The sequence below is a fragment of the Podarcis bocagei genome (genome assembly GCF_964188305.1).
Source record: "Podarcis bocagei genome assembly, chromosome: 7".
NCBI lineage: Eukaryota > Metazoa > Chordata > Lepidosauria > Squamata > Lacertidae > Podarcis > Podarcis bocagei.
The window spans coordinates 64,380,739-64,408,264 of NC_138132.1; the positions used below are offsets into that span (position 1 = coordinate 64,380,739).

The 27,526-nt window shown below is 43.8% G+C and overlaps 1 protein-coding gene across 7 annotated transcripts in view; it reads left to right on the top strand.

The window, feature by feature from the left end:
• The window catches only part of TDRD12 (tudor domain containing 12), a 43,399-nt gene that overhangs the window by 869 nt on the left and 15,004 nt on the right, over positions 1–27,526 (top strand). For 4 of the 7 annotated variants that reach the window (XM_081203973.1, XM_081203968.1, XM_081203974.1 and 1 more), the window contains exons 2-21: positions 1,761–1,845; positions 1,950–2,111; positions 2,986–3,122; positions 3,872–3,991; positions 4,800–4,855; positions 5,898–5,983; positions 6,568–6,763; positions 8,257–8,339; positions 9,611–9,684; positions 10,214–10,285; positions 11,786–11,840; positions 12,328–12,432; positions 15,118–15,300; positions 16,515–16,671; positions 17,787–17,914; positions 18,903–19,094; positions 19,825–19,953; positions 22,107–22,224; positions 23,873–24,012; positions 24,498–24,718. In XM_081203973.1, coding sequence (XP_081060099.1) covers positions 1,822–1,845; positions 1,950–2,111; positions 2,986–3,122; positions 3,872–3,991; positions 4,800–4,855; positions 5,898–5,983; positions 6,568–6,763; positions 8,257–8,339; positions 9,611–9,684; positions 10,214–10,285; positions 11,786–11,840; positions 12,328–12,432; positions 15,118–15,300; positions 16,515–16,671; positions 17,787–17,914; positions 18,903–19,094; positions 19,825–19,953; positions 22,107–22,224; positions 23,873–24,012; positions 24,498–24,718 — 2,438 coding nt within the window. In that variant the 5' untranslated portion in view covers positions 1,761–1,821. Of the gene's footprint in view, positions 1–13; positions 108–133; positions 174–1,290; positions 1,313–1,760; positions 1,846–1,949; positions 2,112–2,985; positions 3,123–3,871; positions 3,992–4,799; positions 4,856–5,897; positions 5,984–6,567; positions 6,764–8,256; positions 8,340–9,610; positions 9,685–10,213; positions 10,286–11,785; positions 11,841–12,327; positions 12,433–15,117; positions 15,301–16,514; positions 16,672–17,786; positions 17,915–18,902; positions 19,095–19,824; positions 19,954–22,106; positions 22,225–23,872; positions 24,013–24,497; positions 24,719–27,526 lie in introns of those variants that run through there. The other 3 variants (XM_081203971.1, XM_081203970.1, XM_081203972.1) reach the window with 3 other exon arrangements.

The window sequence follows — 27,526 nt, forward strand, 5'->3', positions numbered from 1 at the left end:
GGGCCCGAGGTTTGCATTTGAGGGCGCGGGGAGGTGCGAGCGGTGATAAAGCAGCCGTGGGACGAGCTATTGGCCGGCCCAGCTGAGCGGACTTCTCTTCCTCAGAGGTGGGGGCAGCTACCCCCCCCCGCGCGTCGGGTGGCGGTTACGTATATTTTAATATACGGATACAGGTAGCTAGACCACGTGATCAGTTTAGAACCATCGCAGGTGGCCACCTTCCTCCTCCCCCCCCTTCCTTGACACCCTAATTTAGCGTGACTTCCCGCCTTTTTAAAATTATTATTATTATTATTATTATTATTATTATTATTATTATTATTATTATTTAGCCCAGCGATGGTTCTTTTGGGACTACAACTCCCATCATCCCTAGCTAGCAGGACCAGTGGTCAGGGATGATGGGAATTGTAGTCCTAAAACAGCTGGAGGGCCAAGTTTGGCCATCATTGATTTAGCCTAACTGCTTGCCGTCACCACGCTTTATTATTATTTAGCCTGGCTTTTTACACCTGAGGGGCATTTTTTTTTTTTGAAGGACCTGCCTTATTCCCATGATTGCAAATTGTTACTAGTTGCTTCCTTCACAAATGTGACTGAAAGCAGCTTGCAACAACAAACAAACAAACATGTCATTATTTATACCCCGCCCCAAAAGAGCTGTGATGGTGTGAATGGGCAGCCTGTACCCGGAGCCGTTATATGTGCAAGGCTGTTCTCCTAATCTCAGTAAAATTTATATTCAGTGATTTATTTTGAGGACTGTGAGCTAAAACAGCCATATGTTCTATGGGCAGTTTCCAGTCCTACTGCCCTTTTTTATTATTGTTTAAGATGGTTGCTGGGGGGGGGAGGAGGTTTAATTTATCAACTAGTCTGCTTCACGTTATCCCTCTATAATAATATTAGGAAGTGCTCATTGGGGTGTTAGCAGGCTTTTTCGATAGTTTTTCAAATATATGTGATTTCACAGATGTGTGCAGTGCTTTGTAATGTTACATAACCCCTGTGTAAAAGGGGGGTTGCCTCTATAGAGTGGGGGCCCCAGATGCATGTTTGGACTGAAGGCAGGTCCCAAATCAGACACAGTTGAAGAATACTGTCTTAAGTCGTAAAGAAGCTGACTTCTACCAGCTCAGACTGTTCGTCCATCAAACACAATCTTCAGTACCTGTTCATTACATTTCCTTGTTGCATTCAGAACATCTAACAACTGCAGGAAATCTCAAATACGTCTTTGCCCCATCCTAGTAACTACTTTACTATTGTCTAATTTTATTTTAAACATTGGCCACCTTGAGAACTTTGCTTAGTAAGTAGACAGGCCATCAATATCATTAAAGCAGTAGTATGTATTTTTGCTACCTTTCCCTTTCTCCAGGGAAAGCAGGACAGTGGACCGGGGTGATCTTCAACATGTTTTATGCTTATAATAACTGTATAAAGTAGATTAAGCTGCCTGTATTCCTTGCTCCAGAGAAAGCTGGCGAAGAGAAGCCTGTACTGCCCTTTTTGTTTGTTTGTTTGCTTGCTTGCTTGTTTGCTTGCTTGTCGGTCAGTCGGTTCAACTGTTTGCACACCTAGACTCCACTTCTAGGGGAGCTGGAGCTATACGGTATTAGTTTTTGGGCCACTGCATTTCTAAAAGGAAGAAAAGCACCTGGACTGTGGCCTGGTTTTATCAGATTGAAAGTTACTTTTAAAGGAATGTCATTTTGTAAAAGCAGTTTAAATGCTTGTTCCTTTGTTGTATTTTTCAGAGGTATAGATAAAGCGTGTAAATCTCTTTGATGTAGTTGAAAAAGTCATTGAAGAAAGAAAATGTTTGAAGTGTTTATATTGAAGGTATTGTGGCTTTTTGGCAAATTTTAGCATATGAATGTTCATTTCTGAGCATAAACCTTGCAGTGTTTTCATAGGACTCTAACTATGGCTTACTTATTCATTAGATTGAAAATCCATGGTGCTTTTGGGGCTACATAAAAGGAGGTGGAAGTATTGTAGAAAACGAAATGGAATATAAAAAACTTCAATCTGAAATGAATCTGTTCTATAATAAATTCCACAGATATGTGGATGATATCAAGCCATCTGTATTGGAAAAGGGCCAGGTAATTTTATGTACTTTATTTGCTTTAGTGGATATGAAATTGAAGAGGGGGAAAGGGAGGCTAGTGTTGGGATATTAATTCTACTTTCAATGCTAGTCCTACTCAGAAGAGACCCATTGAATGTCATGAACATGACTTACTTTGGTTCATTAATTTCAGTAGTTCTATTATGAGTGAACCTCGTTGGATACAACCTTTTGTGAAAGCACTGGATGACTTTAACAATGCAGGACTCAGCTAAAATGATCATCCAGCCTCTGCTTATAATATTATACAGTACATTTTATATTTGGGTTTAGCTGCTTTTGAAAGTTTTTCTAGATAAATTGTCATATTTCTGCCACCTTTTGGGCACTGTATGAAATATAAAGCATGAAATATATAGCACATTACTGGTACATGTAGTTTTTTCCTATTGGTTTGCCTTAAAAGGTAAAGGTAAAGGTACCCCTTCCCGTACGGGCCAGTCTTGACAGACTCTAGGGTTGTGCGCTCATCTCACTCTAGAGGCCGGGAGCCAGCGCTGTCCTCAGACACTTCCAGGTCACGTGGCCAGCATGACGAAGCTGCTCTGGCGAGCCAGCGCAGCACACAGAAACGCCGTTTACCTTCCCGCTAGTAAGCGGTCCCTATTTATCTACTTGCACCCAGGGGTGCTTTCGAACTGCTAGGTTGGCAGGCGCTGGGACCGAGCAACGGGAGCGCACCCCGCCGCGGGGATTCGAACCGCCGACCATGCGATCAGCAAGTCCTAGGTGCTGAGGTTTTACCCACAGCGCCACCCGCGTCCCATTGGTTTGCCTTATATTCCATCAATTGTCTGCTAATCTCATGTAGAGTTTGTGTCAAATGAGAATGGATGTTTCTTTTTCAGGTTTGTGCTGTTTATTGTCAGGAAATGAAATCCTGGTGCAGAGCTGTTGTTAAATCAATCATATCATGTACAGATTATTACCTTGCTGAGTGTTTCCTTGTGGATTATGCCAAGAGTGTTCCTGTGAAAACAGACCGGTATGCTTTAATTATACTAAAGGCAAAGGTTATACACAATGAGAGTACTGTAACCTGGGACTAGCAAGCCCTCTGGAACCTGGAAGGTACGATCAGAAGGTTAATGTCGTGTTCTATCACACAAGCCCACTGAGTTTGTGTGATCCTTCTGATAGACCAAGTGTATGGAGTTGTAAACTCCTACATTCAAATTTAATCTTAACCTTTAACTTGCTGGCTGGTCCGGGGCAAGTTTGTCTTAATCTTTCTTCACATTCACTTCACCCAGTAAGCCCCCAACGTAGGCACATTTAACTTTTGCGCATTCAGCTTTAAGCACACGACAAAATAAAAATAAAAAGGGGCAGAGTTCCAGGGAAAATGACTTTGGCAATCCTACTTGCCACTGAACCCAATGGGTTTTGACTATTTTCGATTTTGACTTTAAGTGCAATCCCTGGAAGGTAGCCCCCGAGTAAGTTCCGGGCTTACTGTAACAGCAGACAGACTACATTGTCCGCCTATCAAGGACAACAAGCAACACTCTGTTATTTACAATTTATGCTTTGATTATAATTAGAGTGGCCACTGTGGTGCCTTTGTGACATTTTGGAATACAAGTTGCATTATTCCTGACCGTTGGCCATGCTGGCTCTGGCTGGTAGAAATTGTAGTTCTGAACATCCAGAGGGCACAACATTAGCTACCCCTGGCTTATAAAGTATTAATTTATGTTAAAGGGTTTATTTTTCTGAAATTTCTGTTTTCAGGATTTGTGTTGCCTTGGAATCATTTATGAGATTACCCTACAGAGCAATAAAATTTAGACTGTATGGTACAAAACCAGCCACACTGCGTGTCAACTACTATAACGACAAGGCCAAGATAGTGTAAGTACATTTTGCAAGGTATTATGTAAAAGCGTTCTATATTATTTTGGGTTTCTGTAGGACAAGTATTAGGACTTGTAATTTGGGAGAGACATCACCTTGCCAACAAAGGTCCATATAGTTAAAGCTATGGTTTTCCCAGTAGTGATGTATGGAAGTGAGAGCTGGACCATAAAGAAGGCTGATCGCCGAAGAATTGATGCTTTTGAATTATGGTGCTGGAGGAGATGCTTAAGAGTCCCATGGACTGCAAGAAGATCAAACCTATCTGTTCTTAAGGAAATCAGCCCTGAGTGCTCACTGGAAGGACAGATCGTGAAGCTGAGGCTCCAATACTTTGGCCACTTTATGAGAAGAGAAGACTCCCTGGAAAAGACCCTGATGCTGGGAAAGATGGAGGGCACAAGGAGAAGGGGGCGACTGAGGACGAGATGATTGGATAGTGTTCTCGAAGCTACCAGCATAAGTTTGACTAAACTGCGGGAGGCAGTGGAAGACAGGAGTGCCTGGCGTGCTCTGGTCCATGGGGGTCACGAAGAGTCGGACACGACTAAATGACTAAACAACAACAATTTGGGTGACATTCCATGAAGCTACAAGGAGAGCCTGTGAAATTTTCCTATTTTATATTTACTAGGGCCCCATATTTCTTGGTATAAATGTCACTGAGGCAGACTTCATATCTATCCAGTTTGTTTCATTCTCTGAGAAACATTTTGAAGTGAAAGAGTACTTCACAAATGTATAATACGTCTTTATATGCTTATAATAGTGCCACAGTAAAGTAGTCATGTGTGCTTTTTTGTAGTCCTGCTAACCGCTGGGATATAGCAGCTATCCACTACTTCCAAAATCTCCTGAATGGTAAGAAAACATAAGGAATACCATATTATATAATTCCAAATGTATGGGCTAATCTGTTAAAATGTTGAGGTTTTTTAAAAAAAATCCACCAAAAGGCTGGGTTTGGAGACTATAGCTGAGTTGCAGAACAGCTGGCTATCTGCAGATGGTTCCATGTTCAGTTTCTAATATCTAAGGGAAATGCCTGTCTGAACCCCTGGAGAGCCACCAGTGTACTAGTCACTGGAGAAGAAGTTGGATGAGCCAACAAATTGACTCAGTACAGTGTAAGGCAATGTCTTCCTTAGATAACTGTGTCTGAAGTAAAGAATATTAGTGTACTTAATGTTTGGTACAAATCAGAATAACAGAAAGGTGGCATTATTGGTAATTCATAGAATTGTAGAGTTGGAAGGGACCCAAGGGTCATCTCATTCAACCCCCTGCAATGCAGGAATCTCAGCTAAAGCATCCATGACAGATGGCCACCCAACCTGTATAAAAAACATATTAAAAATGATACCTACTTGCTGAAACTTAGCAGTTCACAAATTAATTGTTGAACAGGTTCAAAGCCCACTGGCCAGGCAGAATTGTCATAACCCCCCTGTCATTATTCTGATGTCACAACAGGGAGATCCTTTAATGCTGAATGATAATAAACTTTTGTAGAATTCAACCACATTGTAATTACACACACATCATAGGATTTTAAAGTTTTATATTGCTTGCAAATGTCTAGCAACTCGACTTACATATGCACAGAAATAAAATGTATCTATTTCTAGCTTCACTGGAGTAAAACTGATCAAATATTTTGAGAATCATTTCTAACGGGTTAACTATCTGTTAATGGCTTCCCAAAACGTTTGCTTATTGCATTACCTTACTCCAATCAAGGGGCTGCTTATAACTTTTGATTCTTTGGCAAGAATGTAGAAAATCAGTTGTTGTTGCCTCCTCTCTGATATTTCATCCATTTGGCTTAATCAAGAAAGACCTACTGTGGGGAAATGTAGAAATTAGAAGACCTAATTAATGCTCCATTTATTTCTGTTTCTAGCAACCACCAAGGTGGAGGCCAAGTTATGTGCTGTTGAAGAAGACAGTTTTGATGTTGATCTCTATGTCACAATAAAGGAAGAAAAGGTAAGCCAGTCACCTTTGCAATTCTGTTCGTGTATAGTATTTTGAAACAGACATCCAGTTTGCCAGGGTGAGTGGCAGCATCTGCCCCCCTCTACTAATGGGGAGTAACATTCTGCCACACAGCTTCCTTTCTTGTATGCACCTCTTTGTATATGTTTTAAAAAGTAGATCCTTTAAAATGATGGCAGGGGTTGTATAGGGTGATGACTTGCTTTTGTGATAGAAGAGGCTCCTGCCCAAAGCCTCTAAGGGTCCAAAGTAAGCAAGAATGCTAGGACACAGGCAAAAACCCTACAAGCATTGGCAGGTAGTCTAGAGTAGGTGGGTCAGTTCTGGATCCAGTCTTTGGGTGAAAAAGGCTGCTCCCCTCTGGCTTAATAGAATTACATGCTTTGCCCTTATGCCGCAGCTGATGGGAAGATTCTTTGTGCACATGGCAAGCTACTTTAGGTGATAGTAGCTGCCTTATAAAACTATTTCAGGTACCTCCCAAATTATGTTAGTAATTTTTATCTTTGCTATTAGTAAAAATGTGTCCCCTTTATGCTAAACCATCACATGCATGAAATCTGTTTTCTTCATAGATATGTGTGAATGACGATCTTCTTGCCAAAAAATTTGCTTTTTATGAGGCACCGAAGAGTACAACAATTAGTGCTGTGGAAGACCAGAAAAGAGAAACGCCATTAAGCCTTGAGCCTCTTTCAGAGGAGATCAATCCTGCACTTGTTCTGTGGCCAATGTTGTTGCAAGCCAAGGAAACAAAGGCTTTTGAAACTTGTGAGTATGACAGATCTGCTTCCCAAATGAATAGACAGGATGGAGGATAGTAGCAAGGGTGCTCAGCTGTTCCTCTCCTTGCTGCTTTTCCTCTACAGCTCCTACCCCACTTGTTCCCTCAACCCAGTCTGCACACATATTGGCATAGTACAGATCCATGGGGTGGGCCTTTGCTGTTCACCTGGCTTCTCAGTACTGGAACTGCTGTCATTTATCAGAGGAGGGGCAGCACAGCATGGCAGTCAGTGCAGGTGTAGCAGCAGAGCCAGTCAGATGCTCCTATGTGACACCAACCTCAGCTTGCCCCTGTCCCTCAGTAACTGGCAATGACCCTGAAGTTGGTAAGCAGCACCATCCTGCTGTGCTCCACAGACTGTTACTGACAAAAGAACCTAAAAGAGAGGAAACCTAATCATACTCCTCAACCAATGAAAGCTTCAAGGTGATTAATGTTCACTTAAGCATACCAGGTGACTGCTCAAAGGTGGCTGAATTTTTCAAAAAGTGTTTGTTGAGATCTCTTTTATAACTACACAAACAGTTACTCCATCCTTCTACCTTTTGAAACTCTGTATGGAAACAAATGAGATTTGAAAAGTGAAGAACTTACATAAATTCCCAAATCTGGAAGATCTTCCATCTTAATAAGTTGGATTGCTGGTACTCCAGGGTTTGGCATACTGCCCTTCTTGAAAAAAATATCTCATAAACATAAATAGCTAAAGGAACTGCTCAAATGATTTATTTTTATTTTTTTCTGTATGTCATAGTTTTATTTCTTATATGTGTCACCAGTACAGTGGTGCCCCGCAAGACGAACGCCTCGCAAGACGGAAAACCCGCTAGACGAAAGGTTTTTCCGTTTTGGAGGCGCTTCGCAAAACGAATTGCCCTATGGGGTTGCTTCGCAAGACGAAAAAATCTTGCGCGTCCCCGCGGGTTTTTTTCACTCCCCCCCTTTTCCTAAGCCGCCTATCAGCTGTTCCGCTAAAAAACCCGCTTAACAGCTGATCACGGAAAGCCGCTAGACCGCTGTAGCGCTAATCAATGGGCTTGCTTCGCAAGACGAAAAAATCGCTAGACGGCGAGAATCGCGGAACGGATTCTTTTCGTCTTGCGAGGCACCACTGTATATGGAAATGTCTGGCACATCTAAGACTTCAGAGAACCATTTTCCCCAATAATGATGAAATGCTACAGGTGGAGAATACTTTTATTTTTAAAAGGAATTTTGCATAAGTCAATACTTTATTATCCCTTTGGAGCTGCACTGTATCTTTGTACTTTTGTCCTTCCAGGCTGTAACACTTTATAGTTTATATTTTTATTTGGTTTCTTTCATTATGTTTGCACTTTTTAACAAAACCAAGAAAATACTAAGTAAAAGAAACTTACATAGAGGAGAAAACGCAAGCTTGATGTGATAATGTCTCAAATTGGCATTATTACACTTTAAGCAAATAATGAAACATACTGCATTTTATTTCTTTTAGGTGCTTCTGCTTCTGATGATGTTAAAAAAACAACTTGCAATAATTTGCAGGAAACTGATTTAGCCAGTGAAGAAACAGAGCCAGTGAGTGATTGTAGCATTTTTCACAAGGGATTGAAATTGAAGATTTGTAAAATCCTTAAGATAATCTAAGACCCAGTATTATGACTGGGCAGAGAAAAGTGGCTTGCCTGAAAAGGGCAGCAAACATGAGCTATTTATTATTTAATTAAAATTAAATATGTTGTTTACTATTCAAATAATACTTGGGGAAAGTTGGAACTGGCTCAGTGCGGTGCTTTGAGCATTGCTTGAAGTATATGTGTACAGATTCACCTGTATGCGTTACTGCTGTTAGCCCCTCTTACACAGTGCTTGTGACATGACTGTTGGTAAGTGGTTCAGCTTTCAACATGCCCCACCAATTCCCAAATGCTTCCGTATTTGTTTTCTCTCTTGGGGAGGTGTCTGATTGTAATTAGGCTGGGGGCAGTCAGGGGCAAAGAGTTAAGGCCCTCATTCTTCTCGTGCCATTGTCCTGAACTGTGGACAAACCATACTTACAAGCCATGGTTTGTTGTTGATTTATAAACCTTGGCTTACATTAATCATGGCTTAATGTTATGTGTGAACCCAGCCGTAGTCTTGCTACTCTGTTCTTAGTCACCTCATTCATAACTGGTGACCAACAAATCAGAAGCTCAGAAAAGCGGGTGGAGCTGGAGGAATACCTTTTAAGTATTCTTGGTCATATGACCTGTCTAGCTCCAGTGGGGGGCCTTAACCCATAGTTGCCTTGGAGTTCTCCAAACACTAATCCAAGAAGGAGCCGTCACACCAAGTATTCAGTGCTCTCTTCTTTGACAAATTGTGTGTGTATAGATAGGATGGTGAAGGTTAGTTGCAAATCAACTTCACAGCTGAGCCACATGGCCAGTGGCGGAGGAAGAGGAGTTCAGGGGGAGTGCACCGCCCCCGGCAGCGCGATCCTGGTGGGGTGCCATCGCGGCTATGCACCACGCCCCCAAGATGCGCACCAGCCTCGCCCCCGCCTGCTCTCCGCCCCCCCCCCCCCGGTGCCGGAGCATGAAGCTCCACTACTGCACATGGCTTTGAGATATTGCTACTGATGCTGCAATAGAGGGACGGAAGAGTAGCTTGATACAATCGCTTGTAGATGTGTTTTGTGTTGTGGGCGAGAAAGGCTGCATTTTACTGTGTTCCAAAGCAGTGCAATATGCCTTACTCTCCATTCTAGTCTCATAGTGAAGTAGCTCCAGCCAGAAGCACAGAAGTGCCCTGTTTCCTAGGTCATAATTAACATAACCCTGGGATGTTTTTGTCTGCTTACTTAGGCTGTAATGGTGCCGGTTCCTCCTTTAAAACAAGGCATAACTGTTTCCTTGCAGGCGGATATACAAACAGACAGGTTTGTTTTCACCTCTAAATCTTCTATTCGTATTTCCTTACATGGGCTGAACCTATATGTAAAATAAAAATAAACTTGCTGATTGGCAATTTTAGAGCACAATTAATCTGTTTAAATGTAAGTAGTTTGACTCATTTGTTCACTTTCCTGCACGGGAAGAAGGTGTGTCTTCTGTTGGCATATTTGTGAAGATAAGATAAAGTCATTATTAAATTCTTTATTCAGTTGCCATAAGTAATATATTCCTGGTTGATAATTAGTTCGCTTCCAATATATCTTGCTTTTTTGTGCTTTTCATCATTCCCACTGTGGCTGGGATCCACGCAGTCCTGTGTGTGAGCAGGAGGTATTTCCAGTCACATGTGGGTTAGGGACATTGTCAGCTGGCACAAAGGCTGTCATGTAAGGACCCCCCCCCATGTGCGCCCCCCACCCCACAAAATCCCCAGCTCACATATATTCCACATGCAGCCAGTATTTCTACAGGCATGAGTAAAGTTTTGTCAAATGATTGTGTGTTTCATTTTAGCACCTTATGTAAGGAAACTACTAAAACACAAGAAATGGAGAAAGATCTTTATGAGAAAAATATTGGTGTGAAGTAAGTTTTCTTTTATCTTCCTTTTGAAGTTATACAAATACTACATAAATGGAAATGCTACCTTGAGACTGAGTTTTTAAAGGTGTTTTATTATAAAATGGCATAAGCTCTCATAGGCAGCAACCTCCTTCATCAGATGCTGAGTTGAAACATGAATATTTTGTTATATTAATAGGTCAGGCAAGAAGAAGCAAAGTGGATCTCCTACAATGTCTGCAATGTTTATAACTTTCACTCTTGTATATGGCTCATTATTTAGAGCCAGATTTAACTGGGTTGTCACTAACTAAATTCTACTACTGAAAGACAGGGACTAAAGTTAGTTGTACTAATTAATTTCAGTGAGTTTGATCTGAGTACAACTTGGTTGAATAAAATTCCTCATATTCTTGCTGGTGGTAGTAGTCAGTCAAAATTTGTGCTTTCTAGCAGCCCTGACCCTCCCATAGAGCTGATGTAACTAAGCACTGAGACAATCAGCAGATAGCGTGTCTTCAGTGAGGATGTTTTATATAAGGTGCAAACTATGCAGTAAATGTTTTGGGTGAAACTGACTTGGTATCTGATGGGTGTTTTTAATTGCTAAACATATATTTCTTCAAGATACTTATTCAGGGACGCGGACTTAGAAAAAATATTGGGGGGGCCCGGAAAAGCTCATGAATAATAAATAAGCTCATGAATATGCAAATAAAGTGGCTCCGGCCCTAAATAGGGCAAGCCACGCCCCCCCAGCCAGCCGATTGGCTGGCTGGGAGGTGTGGCCAGTCGGGATTCCCCTGTTCTCGCGGGATTTCCGGCAGTGCCTCCGATTAGGGCGCGCGGCTGGCTGGCTGGCGAAGGAGCAGGTGAGGAGGAGGCGGGGGGCGGCGGCGGCGCTCTGCTGAAAGGGCGCCCGCCCGAGATTATTGGGGGGGCTGAGCCCCCCAAAAAAATTTTTTGAGGGGGCTCGAGCCCCCTCAAGCCCCATGGAGTCGGCGCCTATGTACTTATTTTATCAATTCAAAACAAGCATTATTATTTGATACTAGCCTAGTGGTCTATTCCTTATGCTAAACATAGATTGGAGCGGCCCAGAGGCAAATCCTTGCTCAGCCATAAAGCTTACTGACTGATTGGCCAAGGTAATCACCTCTCAGCCAGCCATGATGCCTTTGCTCTTTGTCCTCAGTTGGAGGTAGTAATGCTTCCAAATACCAGTTGCTGGAAATAGCAGGAGAGGAGAGTGCTCTTGTGCTCATGTTTGGTTCCTTGGTTTCATACAGGCATTTGGTTGGCGACTGTGAGAACAGGATGCTGGACTAAATGGGCCATTGTCCTGATCCAGCAGACTATGTTCAGCTCACAGGGTTGCTATGAGAATAAAATAAAGAAATAACTATATATGCTATCCTGAGTTCTTTGGGAGAAGGGCTGAATAAAAGTGTAATAAATAAAGGATTTTAAGTTGGCATGTGGTGACAAACTTTTTTTTAAAAAAGTGAACTTGTATATTTTCAGGCTTCTACAATTTTTAAATCCTTTGAAAGCTGTTGATGGACAAGATGAGACCGAGGTATTTCAATTGACTGTTGCTTTTGGCAGATCATAAACACTTTTGGACTGTTAGTGCCATTTGAATATATAAATGAGCTTTTAGAATTTTGGTTTGTTTATCTAGTTTTTTGAATCGATACATAGTGTACCTACCACTTCAGAAATTGCTACACACACACACACCCCTATTTCACAAATTTCTGGATGATCTCAAAACTGTCCACTAATGTGCTTTCCGGATTGGAACAGGAGGACTATTTGAAAATAGAAAGCAATTTGGGGTTATCTTAGAATTTGATAGCTGAAGGTTGAATATGTTTCAGAATCCTAATTGTAGCACTGGTACTCATGAAATCTTAGTGATCCCATAAAAGACATAAATTGTTTTGTGCTTTTTCCTAAAGAAACAAAAATATGGAAACATTTGCAGTGAGGTAGAACATTTTAATCCAAATCATCATGTAGCCTGTCTGTTGCAGACTTGTGTTTGTTACCTTTAATTTTAGAAGCTACCAATGAATACCAGTGCATTCCGCCCTGCTGTCCTTAATAAAAATATGGAACCGTGTTTATCTCTTGAAACAGCACCACTGTTTCCAACTCTGAAAAAGGTAATATTCACTATATGATATATAAAAGCAGGGGTTGTGTATTTGATTAAATTCCTCTAATACTGAAAGCTCAAAATTATTTTTTGAAGTTGAGCATGCTCTAAAAATAGCACTTGTTTCTATTGCCATCTTCTGCATAATAGAATCCCAGTAATTCATTGAGGTCACCACAAGGCTGAATGTCAATTTTGGAAGAGGGCATGGAAGACCGAGGCAGCAGTCCTACACACTTAAATGGAAGAAAGTCCCATTGAACATGATGGGGCTTGCTTTTGAATAGGGATTGTCCTGTAGGATTGTCCTGTGAGTTTCAAATTGCTACTTTACCATGAAGCTCACTAGATAGCTATGGGCAAGCACCTTGCACGAAGCAGCCTGACAAGATGACCATGAGGATGAAATGGTTCAAAGTGACACATTGTAATAATATGTCCTAATCCCATAGATATGGCAACTTACTATCTCTGAACAACAACTATGAAGCTTTGCAAAGCAGAGCAAGCTAGCTGTTGATACTCTGCCCATAGCTGTCAACGTTTTCCTTTTTTTAAGGGAAATTCCCTTATTCCAAATAGGATTCCTCGCAAGAAAAGGGAAAAGTTGACAGCTATGACTCTGCCTGCCCCACTTTAATACATCTTATGCTGGTGGAAGTAATACATTTTAAATATGATGCAGCCCATACCGAGAAATTGCATTGCTTATGGCTTTTTACCCATTTGTTAGCAGTAGATCTGATGAGCAACTCAAAAAGATTTAATTGGGAATAAAGGCTACAACTGTGTGCTCGTTTGCACTCAGGGGCCGCTTGCTTCAGTGGAATTTGTTAGCTTGGCAGGGAATTGTTTCCCAAGAGTATAAATAGTTACCGTATTTTTCGCCCCATAAGACGCACCGGCCCATAAGACGCACCTAGATTTTAGGGGGGGAAATGAAGGAAAAACCCAGGTGCGCTGCGCTACACCAGGAGCTTGGGGCGTGCGGAGCTCAGCGCGCCCCAAGCTTCTGCGTGCCGGCAAGGTCTCCGCTAGCGTGGGAGAGCCGGCGCCTCTCCCAGGGCTAGCGGACCCCTGCGCTAATCCAGAAGCTTGGGGCGTGCTGAGGTCAGCGCGCCCCAAGCTTCTGCATGCCGGCAAGCAGTCCGCTGCCGCCCCAAGCCTTGCGCACCCGGCGGGACCTCCTGCCGGGTGCGGGAGGCTTGGGGCGGCAGCGGACTGCTTGCCGGCATGCAGAAGCTTGGGGCGCGCTGACCTCAGCACGCCCCAAGCTTCTAGGTGCGCGCAAGCAGTCCGCTGCCGCCCCAAGCCTTGCGCACCCGGCGGGACCTCCTGCCGGGTGCGGGAGGCTTGGGGCGGCAGCGGACTGCTTGCCGGCATGCAGAAGCTTGGGGCGCGCTGACCTCAGCACGCCCCAAGCTTCTAGGTGCGCGCAAGCAGTCCGCTGCCGCCCCAAGCCTTGCGCACCCTGCCTTCAGGGCGCCCGACGCTCCGAGAAGCAGGCTGCTATCCGCAGCCTAGGCAACCCTGTGGGACCTCCCACAGGGCTGCCTGGGCGGCGGAATTGTTCCCGAAGCGTCGGGCACTCTGCCTTCAGGGCGCCCGACGCTCCGAGAAGCAGGCTGCTATCCGCAGCCTAGGCAACCCTGTGGGACCTCCCACAGGGCTGCCTGGCCGGCGGAATTGTTCCCGAAGCGTCGGGCGCTCTGCCTTCAGGGCGCCCGACGCTCCGAGAAGCAGGCTGCTATCCGCAGCCTAGGCAACCCTGTGGGACCTCCCACAGGGCTGCCTGGGCGGCGGAATTGTTCCCGAAGCGTCGGGCGCTCTGCCTTCAGGGCGCCCGACGCTCCGAGAAGCAGGCTGCTATCCGCAGCCTAGGCAACCCTGCGGGACCTCCCACAGGGCTGCCTGGGCGGCGGAATTGTTCCCGAAGCGTCGGGCGCTCTGCCTTCAGGGCGCCCGACGCTCCGAGAAGCAGGCTGCTATCCGCAGCCTAGGCAACCCTGTGGGACCTCCCACAGGGCTGCCTGGCCGGCGGAATTGTTCCCGAAGCGTCGGGCGCTCTGCCTTCAGGGCGCCCGACGCTCCGAGAAGCAGGCTGCTATCCGCAGCCTAGGCAACCCTGTGGGACCTCCCACAGGGCTGCCTGGGCGGCGGATATCTTCCTGAAGCCTGGAGAGCGAGAGGGGTCGGTGCGCACCGACCCCTCTCGCTCTTCAAGCTTCAGCGAAAGCCTGCATTCGCCCCATAAGACGCACCCAGATTTTCCCTTCATTTTTGGAGGGGAAAAAGTGCGTCTTATGGGGCGAAAAATACGGTATAACTGTGTCTGCTTAAAACTTGGTCCTGACCATAGCTGGTCCTGCCCCAACCCCTGTCACCCCTTAATACTGTATTGATTTCTTATATACAGAATATTCAATAACCCAGACTGTTTGAACCACATGCTGTACAAAAATATGTAGGCTGTCATCCAGTGAATCAGTATATACCTGTAGTGGGTCACCTGTGCATACACAGGTGGTGGTCTCCACGGGGATTCTGCAGGAAGCAACTCACATTGCTCCCTTGTTAACAGGAAAACTGAGGCTATGTACATAGTGTAGCTTCATTTGATCATCTCCCTAAGACCGATTCTTCTATTTTAAGCAAATATATAAATACATTTGATGCATTTTTCCCCTGGTAGGAACTTCTAAGGAATCAGTTCCCAGGACCTAATCATGTACAGTCTTATTCGTGGCCACCAATAGCTCGCGGATGTGATTCAGTTATTATCTCTCCTGAAAATGATCCACTTCTATATCTTCTGCCAATTATTACGTTTTTGCAGTCAAGAAGTTGCTATGTATCACTGCCAGCTCGGAGTGGTGTAAGTAGGATATTCAGTTCATGCCCAAATGCCTTCTTTGTTGAAACGAAGTCTTGGAACAGTGTAGGCTTGGATTAAGCAGTCAGAATGTGTGGTGCTTTCTGTGGTTGCTTTTTGGATGTGGGCTCTGCATTTGAATGTGCATCATATCACTTCTGAATGGGACTATGAGTGGCAACAATCATCTTAGTCTCCAACCAAATGGTTAAGTCCATTGTAACCATGTCTTAAGAAGCCGCTTAGATATGCAGGTAATATAGGGAACGTGGGAATGCTGTAGCCTCTGATTTGAATGGCTAAGCCTAACCAGTTGCCTGCCTAGATAGTTGTATCTAAAGACCCTGAGCAGTAGGTGTTTGAATGGGCTCGGCTCATCCAAAGCTAGCTGCAAGCAATAGAACATGAGATTAACTTTTTTAAAGTTGTGATAACATATTCTTCCTAAGGGATGCCATAGAGTAAAGAGAAGGATCAAGCTTTATTTGTGTAAATGCCTCTAGGGGTTGGCAGGGAGGGGGAACTAGAACCAAACAGGCCTTCTTCAGGCATGCATATTTGGCATTAACTAAATATGTACGGGGGGGGGGGATGAGAATGAGCGTATTAGCTTTGTCCTGCCATTATTCTCATTTCCCTCCGTAAGCTGGAGAATGACTGACTGGAGTAGGGAGCTTCCATGAGAGCAATGGCAAAAGGTTTGTCCGGAGCTGGTGTGCTGATCCTTTATAGCAGGCTTCCTCAAACTCGGCTCTCCAGATGTTTGGTTTGTTTGTTTGTTTTTGCCTACAACTCCCATGATCCCTAGCTAGCAGGACCAGTGGTCAGGGATGATGGGCATTGTAGTCTCAAAACATTTGGAGGGCCGAGGTTGAGGAAACCTGCTTTATAGAATCCCCTTGCATGTTTCAGTTAATAACCAATGTGCACACTTCACGAGGGTTATGCACAGCAAGCCATTTGGAGGGTTGAGTAAGCATGCAGCAAAGAGCAGGCCTGAATGAGAGAGAGGAGTTTTGTAGAAACAAGGCTGTTTAGAGTCTATACCACTGTGTGATTTTTTTCCACTCCCTTCATGGATTTTAAAAATCTTGGGTAGCTTGCATTACTTTGAACAGTGGGTTTTCTTTTTAAAGAGATTTTCTGACTGATAAGCCTCTGATTCATGGAAATGTTTCTGCTCTTAGTATGAATTGATGTCTTGTGTGTGTACGTAGCCAGTTGCATTAATCCTGTGCCCAGGAAAGAAGAAAGCAGAACTGGTGTTTGAGTTTCTGGAAACTTACAGCCATTGTTCCAGGCCTATTCACCCAATATTGCTCTTACTGGGAACAAATAAGGAAGAAATACAGAGCACAAGAATTCCAAGAGGATGTAAGCATAACATGATCATTAATGCTGAAAATATGATTGAATAAATTTATCTGGACCGTAAGGGAATAACAAAATATAAAATGCAAATATGGTATAAAATCATACAGTAGCATTAACTTATTAAAGTGGTCTATCACAAGTGTGACTAAATCATTCTTTACAGTTTCAGTGCCACAAAGCGAAAATAAAAATATTGCTTTAAATTGGCAATTCACACGAACTATAAAATCCATATAAAAACAACCAATTAACTGCAGTTTACCAGGACATGTATACTAGGCATCTGACTTGTGTTATGTAAAAAAAGAGGGGAGGGGAGAAGCTGAATTCATCATAGCTAATTGGATTTCACATTCTTAATTTGTACCTTGCTACGCAGATTTTTGTTTGTTCCAGTTGATAAAGCAAGTTAGAGGGTTATTACTTTCCAATTGTCTGTAGCCCTAGAAACAGGAAGCTGCTTTTTAATACAGAATTGGTCTACCTAGGTTAGTATTGTCTACACCAGGGGTCAGCAAGGTTTACCTCACCTGGGCCAGTTCACTCCAGCAGAGATCCCTCCGTGGGCCGGATTGCGTGCTCGCGATTTCCGGTGCCTGCATTTGTGCAGAAACAATTTCCGGTGCCGTGGAAGCGAGTCGCCATGCTACGCCAGTTTAGCGCAGCATGCAGGGACTCGCCGAGCAGGCGGCTCAGTTTGGGGGCAGCTCATGGGCTGGTTAAACAGCCCCCGTGGGCTGCTTGTGGCCCACGGGCCTTAGGTTGCCTACCCGTGGTCTACACCTACTAGCAGTGGCTCTCCAGAGTCTGATGGGAATCTTCTTAACCCACTTGGAAATGCCAGCTCTTGAACCTGGAACTTTTTGATAGCAAAACACCTACTTTGTCACTAAGCTACAGCACCAAGCTATTTGCACTTGCAAATCACTTCTAGGTAACATAAGAGGAAAGCTTTCATAAACAAGAGAACAGGTTCTTTTTCCCCTTGGGTTGTCTGTGGGTCATGAATTATTAGCTAGCGTGGGTGTAACTGGGATACAGGCTAGTAGTTTTTGATGGTACTTTATGCTCTTTTTTTGAGATTTCAACCCAATAATGTGACAACTTCCTTACAGGTGAGGTCCTTATAACAACCCCATATACACTTCTGAGGTTGCTTGAATATCACAGCTTACTGTTCCTCAGGCTCTGCCATCTTGTGCTTGATGAAATTGATGTGTTGTTTGCTGAAGCCAACATAGAAGTAAGTGTGGGTTTTTGCACATAAGATAAATGTGCTAAAATAATGTAAACTCAAAGAATATTATAAAAAAGATACAATCATAGTTGCCCCTAGCACAGATTGTGCTTTCCCCCAAAATAGTCGACTATACAGTACTGCTTATGTCAAATATACATTGCTAAAAAGTTCTTCCTGGTGCGGAACGAGGGATTGCCTGTGAACCAAAGACCTAGTTCCACCCAAAGCAGCTAGTTGATTAGTACTGTAAGTTAACTGTCTTCCCATCACCAATTCTGCCTGTAGTTTACCCATAGTAATAATAATAATAATTTATTATTTGTACCCCGCCCATCTGGCTGGGTTTCCCCAGCCACTCTGGGCGCTTCCAACAAAGATGAAAAATACACTAAAATGTCACATATTAAAAACTTCCCTGAACAGGGCTGCCTTCAGATGTCTTCTGAATGTCAGGTAGTTGTTTATCGCTTTGACATCTGATGGGAGGGCGTTCCACAGGGAGGGCACCACTACCGAGAAGGCCCTCTGCCTAGTTCCCTGTAACTTGGCCTCTCGCAGTGAGGGAACCGCCAGAAGGCCCTCGGAGCTGGACCTCAGTGTCTGGGCAGAACGATGGGGGAGGAGACGCTCCTTCAGATATACTGGACTGAGGCCGTTTAGGGCTTTAAAGGTCAGCACCAACACTTTGAATTGTGTGTAGGTCTTTCAAGACCGGTGTTATATGGTCTCGGCGGCCGCTCCCAGTCACCAGTCTAGCTGCCGCATTCTGGATTAGTTGTAGTTTCCGGGTCACCTTCAAAGGTAGCCCCACGTAGAGCGCATTGCAGTAGTCCAAGCGGGAGATAACCAGAGCATGCACCACTCTGGCGAGACAGTCCGCAGGCAGATAGGGTCTCAGCCTATGTACCAGATGGAGCTGGTAAACAGCTGCCCTAGTATTACTTCTAGGAGATGGAAAAGATAATGATGGGTGTTAATTCCTGTTTTATAGATATTTCGTATTCTAGAATATTACAAAACAGCCTTGAACGTTGAAGAGAAAGAATCTGCACCTCAGCAGATCGTTGCTATCGGAAGGCACTGGAGCAAAAACATAGAATGCTTAACCAAAGAGTTCATGAATGATCCGTATGTTGTGATCACATCCATGGAAGAAGCTGCCATATATGGCAAAGTGCAACAGGTAAAATATCAGGAGCTTTATAGCTCTCTTATATATTTGCTTTTGTATTGAAGACTAGGCTCTGCACAGGTTCACTAACTCTTGCAGGCACAAATTATAAGCACTGTGGCTTTTAAAATACTAAGTGGAATTTGGAGGTTGAGATTGGCTATGTACAGAACAAATCCAGTTGGTCAGGCCTGTTGGTTAAGAAGCTGGAAACTTTAAGGGTTATAATAAGAGTAACTTCCTCAAGTTCTGAGAATAGCATCACGAGTGGTTCCTATGAAACCTGCTGGTTTAGCTATGATGTGCAAAAATAGGATAAGAATGCTTATTATGTGTGTACGGTTTCTTGAGCTGGTTACTTGAAAGTAAGATTGAGAGGTGCTCATAAATTTTCCACAGAACAATTTCATGAATTTTCTATCCCAGAAGCGCTGATTAAACAAAAGGATAAATCAAACTATTGTGGAACCCCATCTTCATGTTAAATAGGGTTAATTCAGCATCTCCATATAGAAGGTTGTAGCCAGTTCTAGTCCTACTCAGAGTAAACTTATTGACATTCATGGGCATGACTAATCTTGGTCCATCAGTTTCAGTGGGCCTACATTAGGTAATGTTGTTGGATACAAGCCATGGGTATTTTTATTCCCTAACATAAAGGGGAAGCAGAAGTGAAATACTTGGCTTTTATAAAGAGTGATTTAATTTAACCTGACACATTTGAACTACATGTGACTTCTAGGTGGTGCAGCTTTGCCTTGAGTGTGACAGAATATCTACTTTACTTCAGTCATTGGACTTTACTCCTACTAATGTTCAGAAAACATTGATTTTCACCAGTTCCGTAGAAGAAACAGATATAATTTACAAGGTATTCCCCCCCCTAAATGATACAGTCCAAATTGTTTAGAAAGAAAGATTCTCCTCTTTTCTATCCCAGTTCATGGATAAATACATAGCTGAATAGGCAATAAGAGGGTGTTGCAAAAGGAAATGGTTTTATTTCTTATTTGAAAAGCCAGCTTTTCTAAGCTTTGCATAAGGCATATGAAGTGTTGTCATATGGGAATCTCAAAGCAGGAAAAGCTAGTCACTTCCAGAAAAGGACTGGTTTCCTCCCCCCCACCCCCCAGTGGTGAGATATACTCCAAATCTGATATCAGTAGTCTTAAGTGGTCAATTGGCGGTTTTAGGGACTTGAGCAACTCCCCTGATGACTTTGAACTTGCATTACTCAAAAATGCCAATGCATTACAACAGAGCCAACTAATTATGATTAGTTGGCCCTTTGTAAAAGAATTGTGGGGTGAAAACCCAAACCCCAAATATTGCTTTCTCAGCCAGGATGCAAAATCTCAGGTACTCCAGGTGACACTGTTTTGCTACATCAGCAGATAAGGGTGTTTTGCATGCAAGTCCAGCAGCAGGACTGATCAACGTTAAGGCACTGGCTGAGGTCCCACCCACATCGCTGCCGCTTGCTGGCCCTGGTCCTCCACAACAGGAGCCCACATCAAACATGAGGGGCAGGCAAGAGGCGTTGGCGGCGCCAGGACTGTCTGCCTATGGGGCTGCCTCAAAAGCAGCAAACAGAAACAGCTGGGGTTCAAAGGGCAAAGATTGATGACAGCACCCCGAGCACTTTCACTCTCATGAATACAGCAAACAACTCTTCAAAAAAGCAAACAAACCTTTGCTTTTGAAGCTGTTACATTATTTTGTTTGCTAGAAATAAATATTGAACTCGAGGGGTAATTCAACTAGCTTAAAAATGTGGCAGAATGGTGTGCCTGTGTCAGAGAGACAGAGACAAGGAAAATAATAGGCAGGATGGTTGCCAGTGGCTTCTGAAACCACTGCTTGGCGTTTCAATCCTCCCCACTTTGGCACTGTTGACAAATTATACTGATGAAATGAAAGCTTTGGCTAACTCAGATAGATTTTTGCATTGAAGGACTCTGCATGCCATTGAGTTATTCAAAATAAACCCCATATCTCATCATTCTTTAATTTGAGATAAAAGCAACTAAGATTAAAAAATCTACGGTGATAGAAGTTTTCTTGCAGTCAGGCTCTGCTTTGTCAGAGGCATGAAATCTTCGCTTGCAGGAGTAAAAAATAAAAAATTATTAGGTAGGAGTTTGAGAATGAGATTCAAAAAATGCAGCTGCTGATAATGAGAGTTCACATGTCTGTTCAGTTGGTACCCGTTTTGCAGCAGCCAGCAGGTGATAGTGGGGCTAAGAGGAAGGAGTTCAGAAGTGGAAAGGAAAGGAAAAGACCAAGGGGCCAGCCTTGGTTGCCTGTGTTCCGAAACATCCCTGAAGGGAAGGACAAAAGTCCTGCTATGACTGATAAGGCTTTGCCTTGTTTGTGGCGTATTCCCACAACAACCAAAGTCACTGTGTTGATTCCCTTGCTGCAGGGGATGAACGTTTCTTCGGAAGGCACTGCTGGGTTGAAACAGCATAAATTGGCAACACAAGCAGTGCAGCAAAGTTTACAGAGGCAGCATTTTCACTCTGCTGCTGATAGGTACAAGATCTTACCAAGGAATTGATAAGCATTCCAAATGAACTGATCTGTGTCTCCTTATTTCACAAAAGGCCATGTATTTGTTTGATATATAAATGAATATAATCATCCAGGGACACATTAGCCTTCATTTAAGGGCTAAATGAAACTGCCCCTTTAGACAGTGATGGGAGTTGCAGTCCCAAAACAGCTGGAGGGCCAAACTTGGCCCTCCAGCTGTTTTGGGACTGCAACTCCCATCATCCCTAGCTAACAGGACCAGTGGTCAAGGATGATGGGAATTGTAGTTTCAAAACAGCTGAAGGGCCAAGTTTGGCCACTACTGCTTGAGAACGTAGAATATAAAAGATGACTCATGACCAGAATTTTAATTCTGAATGTAGCAGTGTTCAATTCAGTTTGTTTGTTTTTTAAATCAGAGCATTGTTCAGTAATTATACATTTCTTTTGTAATCCACATTGTTTGAAACCATTCTCTTTTTTAATTAGGCAGTGGAGAGCACTTCAATATTTTGTTTGAAAATGCACCCAGACATTGGATTTCATTTTGATTATGTTTTAGAGCAATGGAAGAAAAAATTTAGCTCTGGCACACATGTTGTACTAGGTAAATATATTGTTTTTCTCACATATGCTTGCTCTAAAACCTTTGTCAAAACTATAGTGACTCTCAATCTCTTTCATTACAATTTAATTAGATGTATTATTTGCTATGTTATCATTAAACTGTTCAGATAATTATTGTCTCCCAAAGTGATGCACATTTAAAAAAAATTAAAGGGGGGGGGGTTGCCATCAGGTTTGCAGACTACAGTTTGCAGTTCTAAGCACCCCATGTCAAGAAGCATATTGACAAATGAACATGTGCAGAGGAGGGCAACCAAGATGACTGAGGGTCTGGAAACCAGTTCTTATGAGGGAGTTGGGAAGGTTTAGCTTGGAGAAGAGAAGACTGAGAAGGGATATAATGGCCATCTTCAAATATCTGAAGGGTTGTCACATGGAAGATGGAGCAAGCTTGTTTTCTGCTGGTCCAGAAAGCAGGACCTAAACAAATAGATTCAAATGACGAGAAAGGAGTTTCTGACTATACATTAGGAATAACTTTCTGCGTGTAAGAGCTGTTTGACAGTGGAATGGACTCCCTCGAAATGTGACTAGATGGCCCTTTGGGTGCCTTCCAACTCTATGATTCTATGATTTTTGAAAGTGGTTGCCTCTCCTACCATGGAGGTTTTTAAACAGGTAAAATAACCATCCATCAGGTATTCTTTAGCTGTGATTAGCTCACCCTTGGGGTCCCTGCCAACCCTACAATTCCATGATTCTATAAAAAAGACAAGACACACTTGGGAAAGGGAGTGAAAGGAGAGTAGGTAGAGGAGGGAATTCATTCTTCAAGGTTAGAGCAAAGTGCTGAGCTACAAGCATATATATGGTTTCTCTTTGCCTGGTCGTCTTGCTTAAATCTCTTGTTTATGTCTTTTGTTCCTTTGACTGATAGCTGAGGCCAGAGCATCCTTTTCCCTTGCTTCTGCAGCCCCAGAATAACAGGCAGTTGACATCTAGTATGTTTTGGCAGGAAGGGAGGAAGAATGCCAGGTACAGTGGTACCTCAGGTTACAAACGCTTTGGGTTTCTAACTCCACTAACCTGGAAGTAGTTGCTCCGGGTTGCAAGCTTTGCCCCAGGATGAGAATGGAAATCGCGTGATGGCGGCACAGCGGCAGGTCCCATTAGCGAAAGCGCGCCTCAGGTTAAGAACGGTTTGGGGTTAAGAACGGACCTCCAGAACGAATTAAGTTCATAACCCAAGGTACCACTGTATCTTGCAAAGGTTTTTTCAGTTTCAGACTTGGGGCAACATGGTATCAAGCAGATTATAGCAATTTATGTAACATAAAACCCAGCTAAGGGTTAATCAGTTAAAAAACAGGGAAATTATGATAGAAAAGTTCTCTGTTTGTCTACATCATTTTATGCTATTCCAAATACTTGTGATTGATGATTTTTATACAGCTTGCCAGGTTGGTACTTTTTATCATTACCAGTATTGTCATCTTAAATAGGAGAGTGATAGGAGAGAGATTTGCAGGAGCCCTCCTAGAACTTGAAAATCAGATGATGAGAAGTATGTGTTGGTTAGGAGTGAAGTAATAAATTAGTGTTGGTTTGGGACTAAATGTTGTATCCAACATTAATTTCAAAACCCTGCAGTGGTTTTGAATTATATGTTTTTTGGTTTTGCTTTCCAGTTTTAACTGATGACTGCATAAGAACCTTAGGAATTACTGATGCAACTCGGGTCGTTCATTTCAGTTTTCCTGCATCTCCAAGAATTTTCGGTGCACGCTTATACAGTTTGTCTGATAACTTCCAAAACTCAGTTGGAAAGGTTTGTACAAACCAAATGAACTGTGGAAATTTCAAACAAAAAAATCTCTCCTTGATCCCCTGCCCCTCCTCTATCCTAATATTCTGCCTGTGATCTTCATTCCTCCAGCTCCAACACTCTTGCTCCTTCAATTTTTTTCTCAAAGCGGTTTTCCTGTTGTCTTAGTCCTCCTAACTCCTGACACTTTCTCCCAGAACGCTCACCTGTTTACCTCCAGGCCTATTTCTTCAGTGACATTAGATTAAACCCCTTTATTCCTAACTTAAATTAAATTTTAAGTGTGCAAGTCTATCTGCTGGGATTTTGATAATGTTGTCATTTGCTTCACTCCCTCTGCTGTCTGCCCCACTGTCAAAATTTTGGTTGCAGGGTTATTGGAGCAGAGACACATTTTTTACTTTTTGTTGTTGTTGTTGTTAACACCCATTATAATACCTGATAATAAAAACTGAAGGCAAATGTTGCATTTTCTCCCCCTTGCGAAGATTTCGTCTCTGGAAAAAGAACAGCCAAATGCAAAATCCATCTTGCTGTTGACAGAAAAGAGTGCACCCCATGCTGTTGGAGTAATGCAGTATTTAAAACGCACAGAAACCAACATTCCACCTGAATTATGCAACTTTACATCTGGAGTGCTGGAGGCCAAAGAAGACAGAAAGAAAGGAAGACCTCTCTGTCGCTACCTTAAAGCATATGGAGTTTGCAAGTAAGAAAATACCTGTTAACTTAGCAACTAGTTTCCTACCTTTAAAAAGACAAAGGGAAATGAAATTACTTATTAGATTCTTAAATGATATGATCACTTGGCAAAAGCAGATTGTCAGTTGTATGGTACAGGCATTCCTGTCAATGATTTGCCAGGGCTATCCACCTGTTCCTCACCACCACATTTGGATAACGCAAGGCAGAGTGGTGGTGGTGGTGGGAGGAGAAATGGCTTGTTCTGCTCTAGAAGAAGAAAAAATGCACAAGGAAAGAAGTGGCTTAGAAAAAGGGTTCTGCCTTAAAATCCTGTGGAGAGGAAAAGGTTCCTTTGAGATTCTATGGTATGAAATTTATGAGATAGGGTTGTGGGAGAAGCTTGATGGACCATTGATCTCTTTGGAAAGATTGGCCCAAAATAAAGATTGAGTTCTGTGAAACAATTTTTTAAAAAAAATGAATAAATGTAGAAACGACTTTAGTTTTTTATATTGGGAAAATTCTTTCTTTTTAATGAAAGATTTTATTTGATTTTGGCAGAAGTTTATTTAGGATATCTTTTTCTGTAGACAAAATTTATACAGTGGTGCCTCGCAAGACGAAATTAATTCGTTCCGCAAGTCTCTTCGTCTTGCGAGTTTTTCGTCTTGCGATGCACGGTTTCCCATAGGAATGCATTGAAAATCAATTAATGCGTTCCTAGGGAAACCGCCTTCAGACCAGGTCCGGGGACAGTCTGTCCCCGGACCTCTTCTGAAGGCTGGGGGGGGGGGACAAGGGCTTTTCTTCCCACCCCCAGCATTTTAAAAAACCCCGGGACAGCGGAGGACTTCTCCCATGTCCGGGCGATCTTAAAATGCTGGCGGGCGGCATTTTAAAATCGCCCCGGGACAGCGGAGGACTTCTCCGCTGTCCGGGGCGATTTAAAAGCCCCTGGGAAGGCAGGCAGGGGGGACAAAGACTTTTGCCCCCCCGCCAGCCTTCAGAAGAGGTCCTGGACCACTTCTGAAGGCGGGCGGGGGGCGAAAGTCTTTGCTCCCCCCGCCAGCCTTCAAAAGCCCTCCGGGACAGGCAGGCAGGGGGGAGCAAAGACTTTCGCCCCCCGCCCGCCTTCAGAAGGTGTTCCCTCCCCGCCGCCCGGCTTCGGAGCACCGTTCCGAAGCCGGGCGGCGGGGGCGGGTGTTCCCTCCCCGCCGCCCGGCTTCGGAGGAGGTCCGAGGACAGTGGGGAAGACGCGCTGCGCTTCCCCGCTGTCCCGGATATTTCCCTATGGGCTGTCGTCTTGCGAAGCAAGCCCATAGGGAAATTCGTCTTGCGAAGCGCCTCCAAAATGGAAAACCCTTTTGTCTAGCGGGTTTTCCGTCTTGCGAGGCGTTCGTCTTGCGAGGTACCACTGTATAGTGTTCTGTGAAATTTTCCTTTTAAAATGACCTGCATATGATTTTTTAAAAAAGAACATCTGGCATATGGGGGGACTATTCAAAAATGTAGCATTTTTACTTGTTCTCTGAGACTGTTAAATTTATACCAGCACCCAGAGTCTGCATCCTTCAGCAGTAGCTGGAGAAGGCATAAAAGGTAAAGGTACCCCTGCCCGTACGGGCCAGTCGTGTCCGACTCTAGGGTTGTGCGCCCATCTCACTTAAGAGGCCGGGGGCCAGCGCTGTCCGGAGACACTTCCGGTTCACGTGGCCAGCGTGACAACACTGCTCTGGCGAGCGAGCACCAGCGCAGCACACGGAAACACCGTTTACCTTCCCACTATAAAGCGGTACCTATTTATATACTTGCAGTTAGGGGTGCTTTCGAACTGCTAGGTGGGCAGGAGCTGGGACCGAAGGACGGGAGCTCACCCCGCCGCGGGGATTTGAACCGCTGACCATACGATCGGCAAGTCCTAGGCACTGAGGTTTTACCCACAGCGCCCCCCGCATCCCGGAGAAGGCATAGAGACATAAAGAGGAAAATGCATAACTTGTAGACCAGGCTTCCTCAACCTTGGCCCTCCAGATGTTTTGAGACTACAATTCCCATCATCCCTGACCACTGGTCCTGCTAGCTAGGGATCATGGGAGTTGTAGGCCCAAAACATCTGGAGGGCCGAGGTTGAGGAAGCCTCCTGTAGACAGCAATATTGTGCATTAACAAAGAGAAGGAAATTCCAGGGATGATTATTAAAGCACTTGGAAATGTGCATTCTGCATTTAGGCTGTGATTTTAACCTAAGTGCATGAGCTGTACCACCAAACTACAGTCCTTTCGATTTCTCCAGGGAATCATGTGGAATTTAAGTGAGCCACCATGTGGAATTTAAGTGAGCCACCTCCTGTATGGATGACTACTTTGGGGCTCACAGAAGTATTTTTTCTGAATTTATTTCTCATGGTGAACTGGCGTGCCCTAGTGTACAGTTTGGGAATTACAGCTCTTGAGTTTTGTGAGTTCTGCATTTCCCCCCTGCTTTCCATGGCAGTTGTAGGGATGGTTGTCATTGGCTTCATTCTTGCAAGCAACCGTAAGCCAGGATCAGAAATAAGCCATTGCTTTCCATGAGCAGCCAGGGTACTCTTGCACAGATGCTCCTGCTCTGCCTTGCCTCCCTCTGGAAGAAACAAGCAGTGAGGCTTGGTTTAGCATAGCCTGTGAGCTAATGCTCAGAGTCTGTTTCTCACCAAACAAATCACAATAAGTCAGCCAAGGAGAGAAACATCCCACGAGTAGTGGGTCATATGTAGTGTTAAGCGAAACCTCATAGTCTGTCTCTTCCAGATGCAGACAGGCTGGCTGGAGTGGAGTAAAAGTTCTTTCAGCA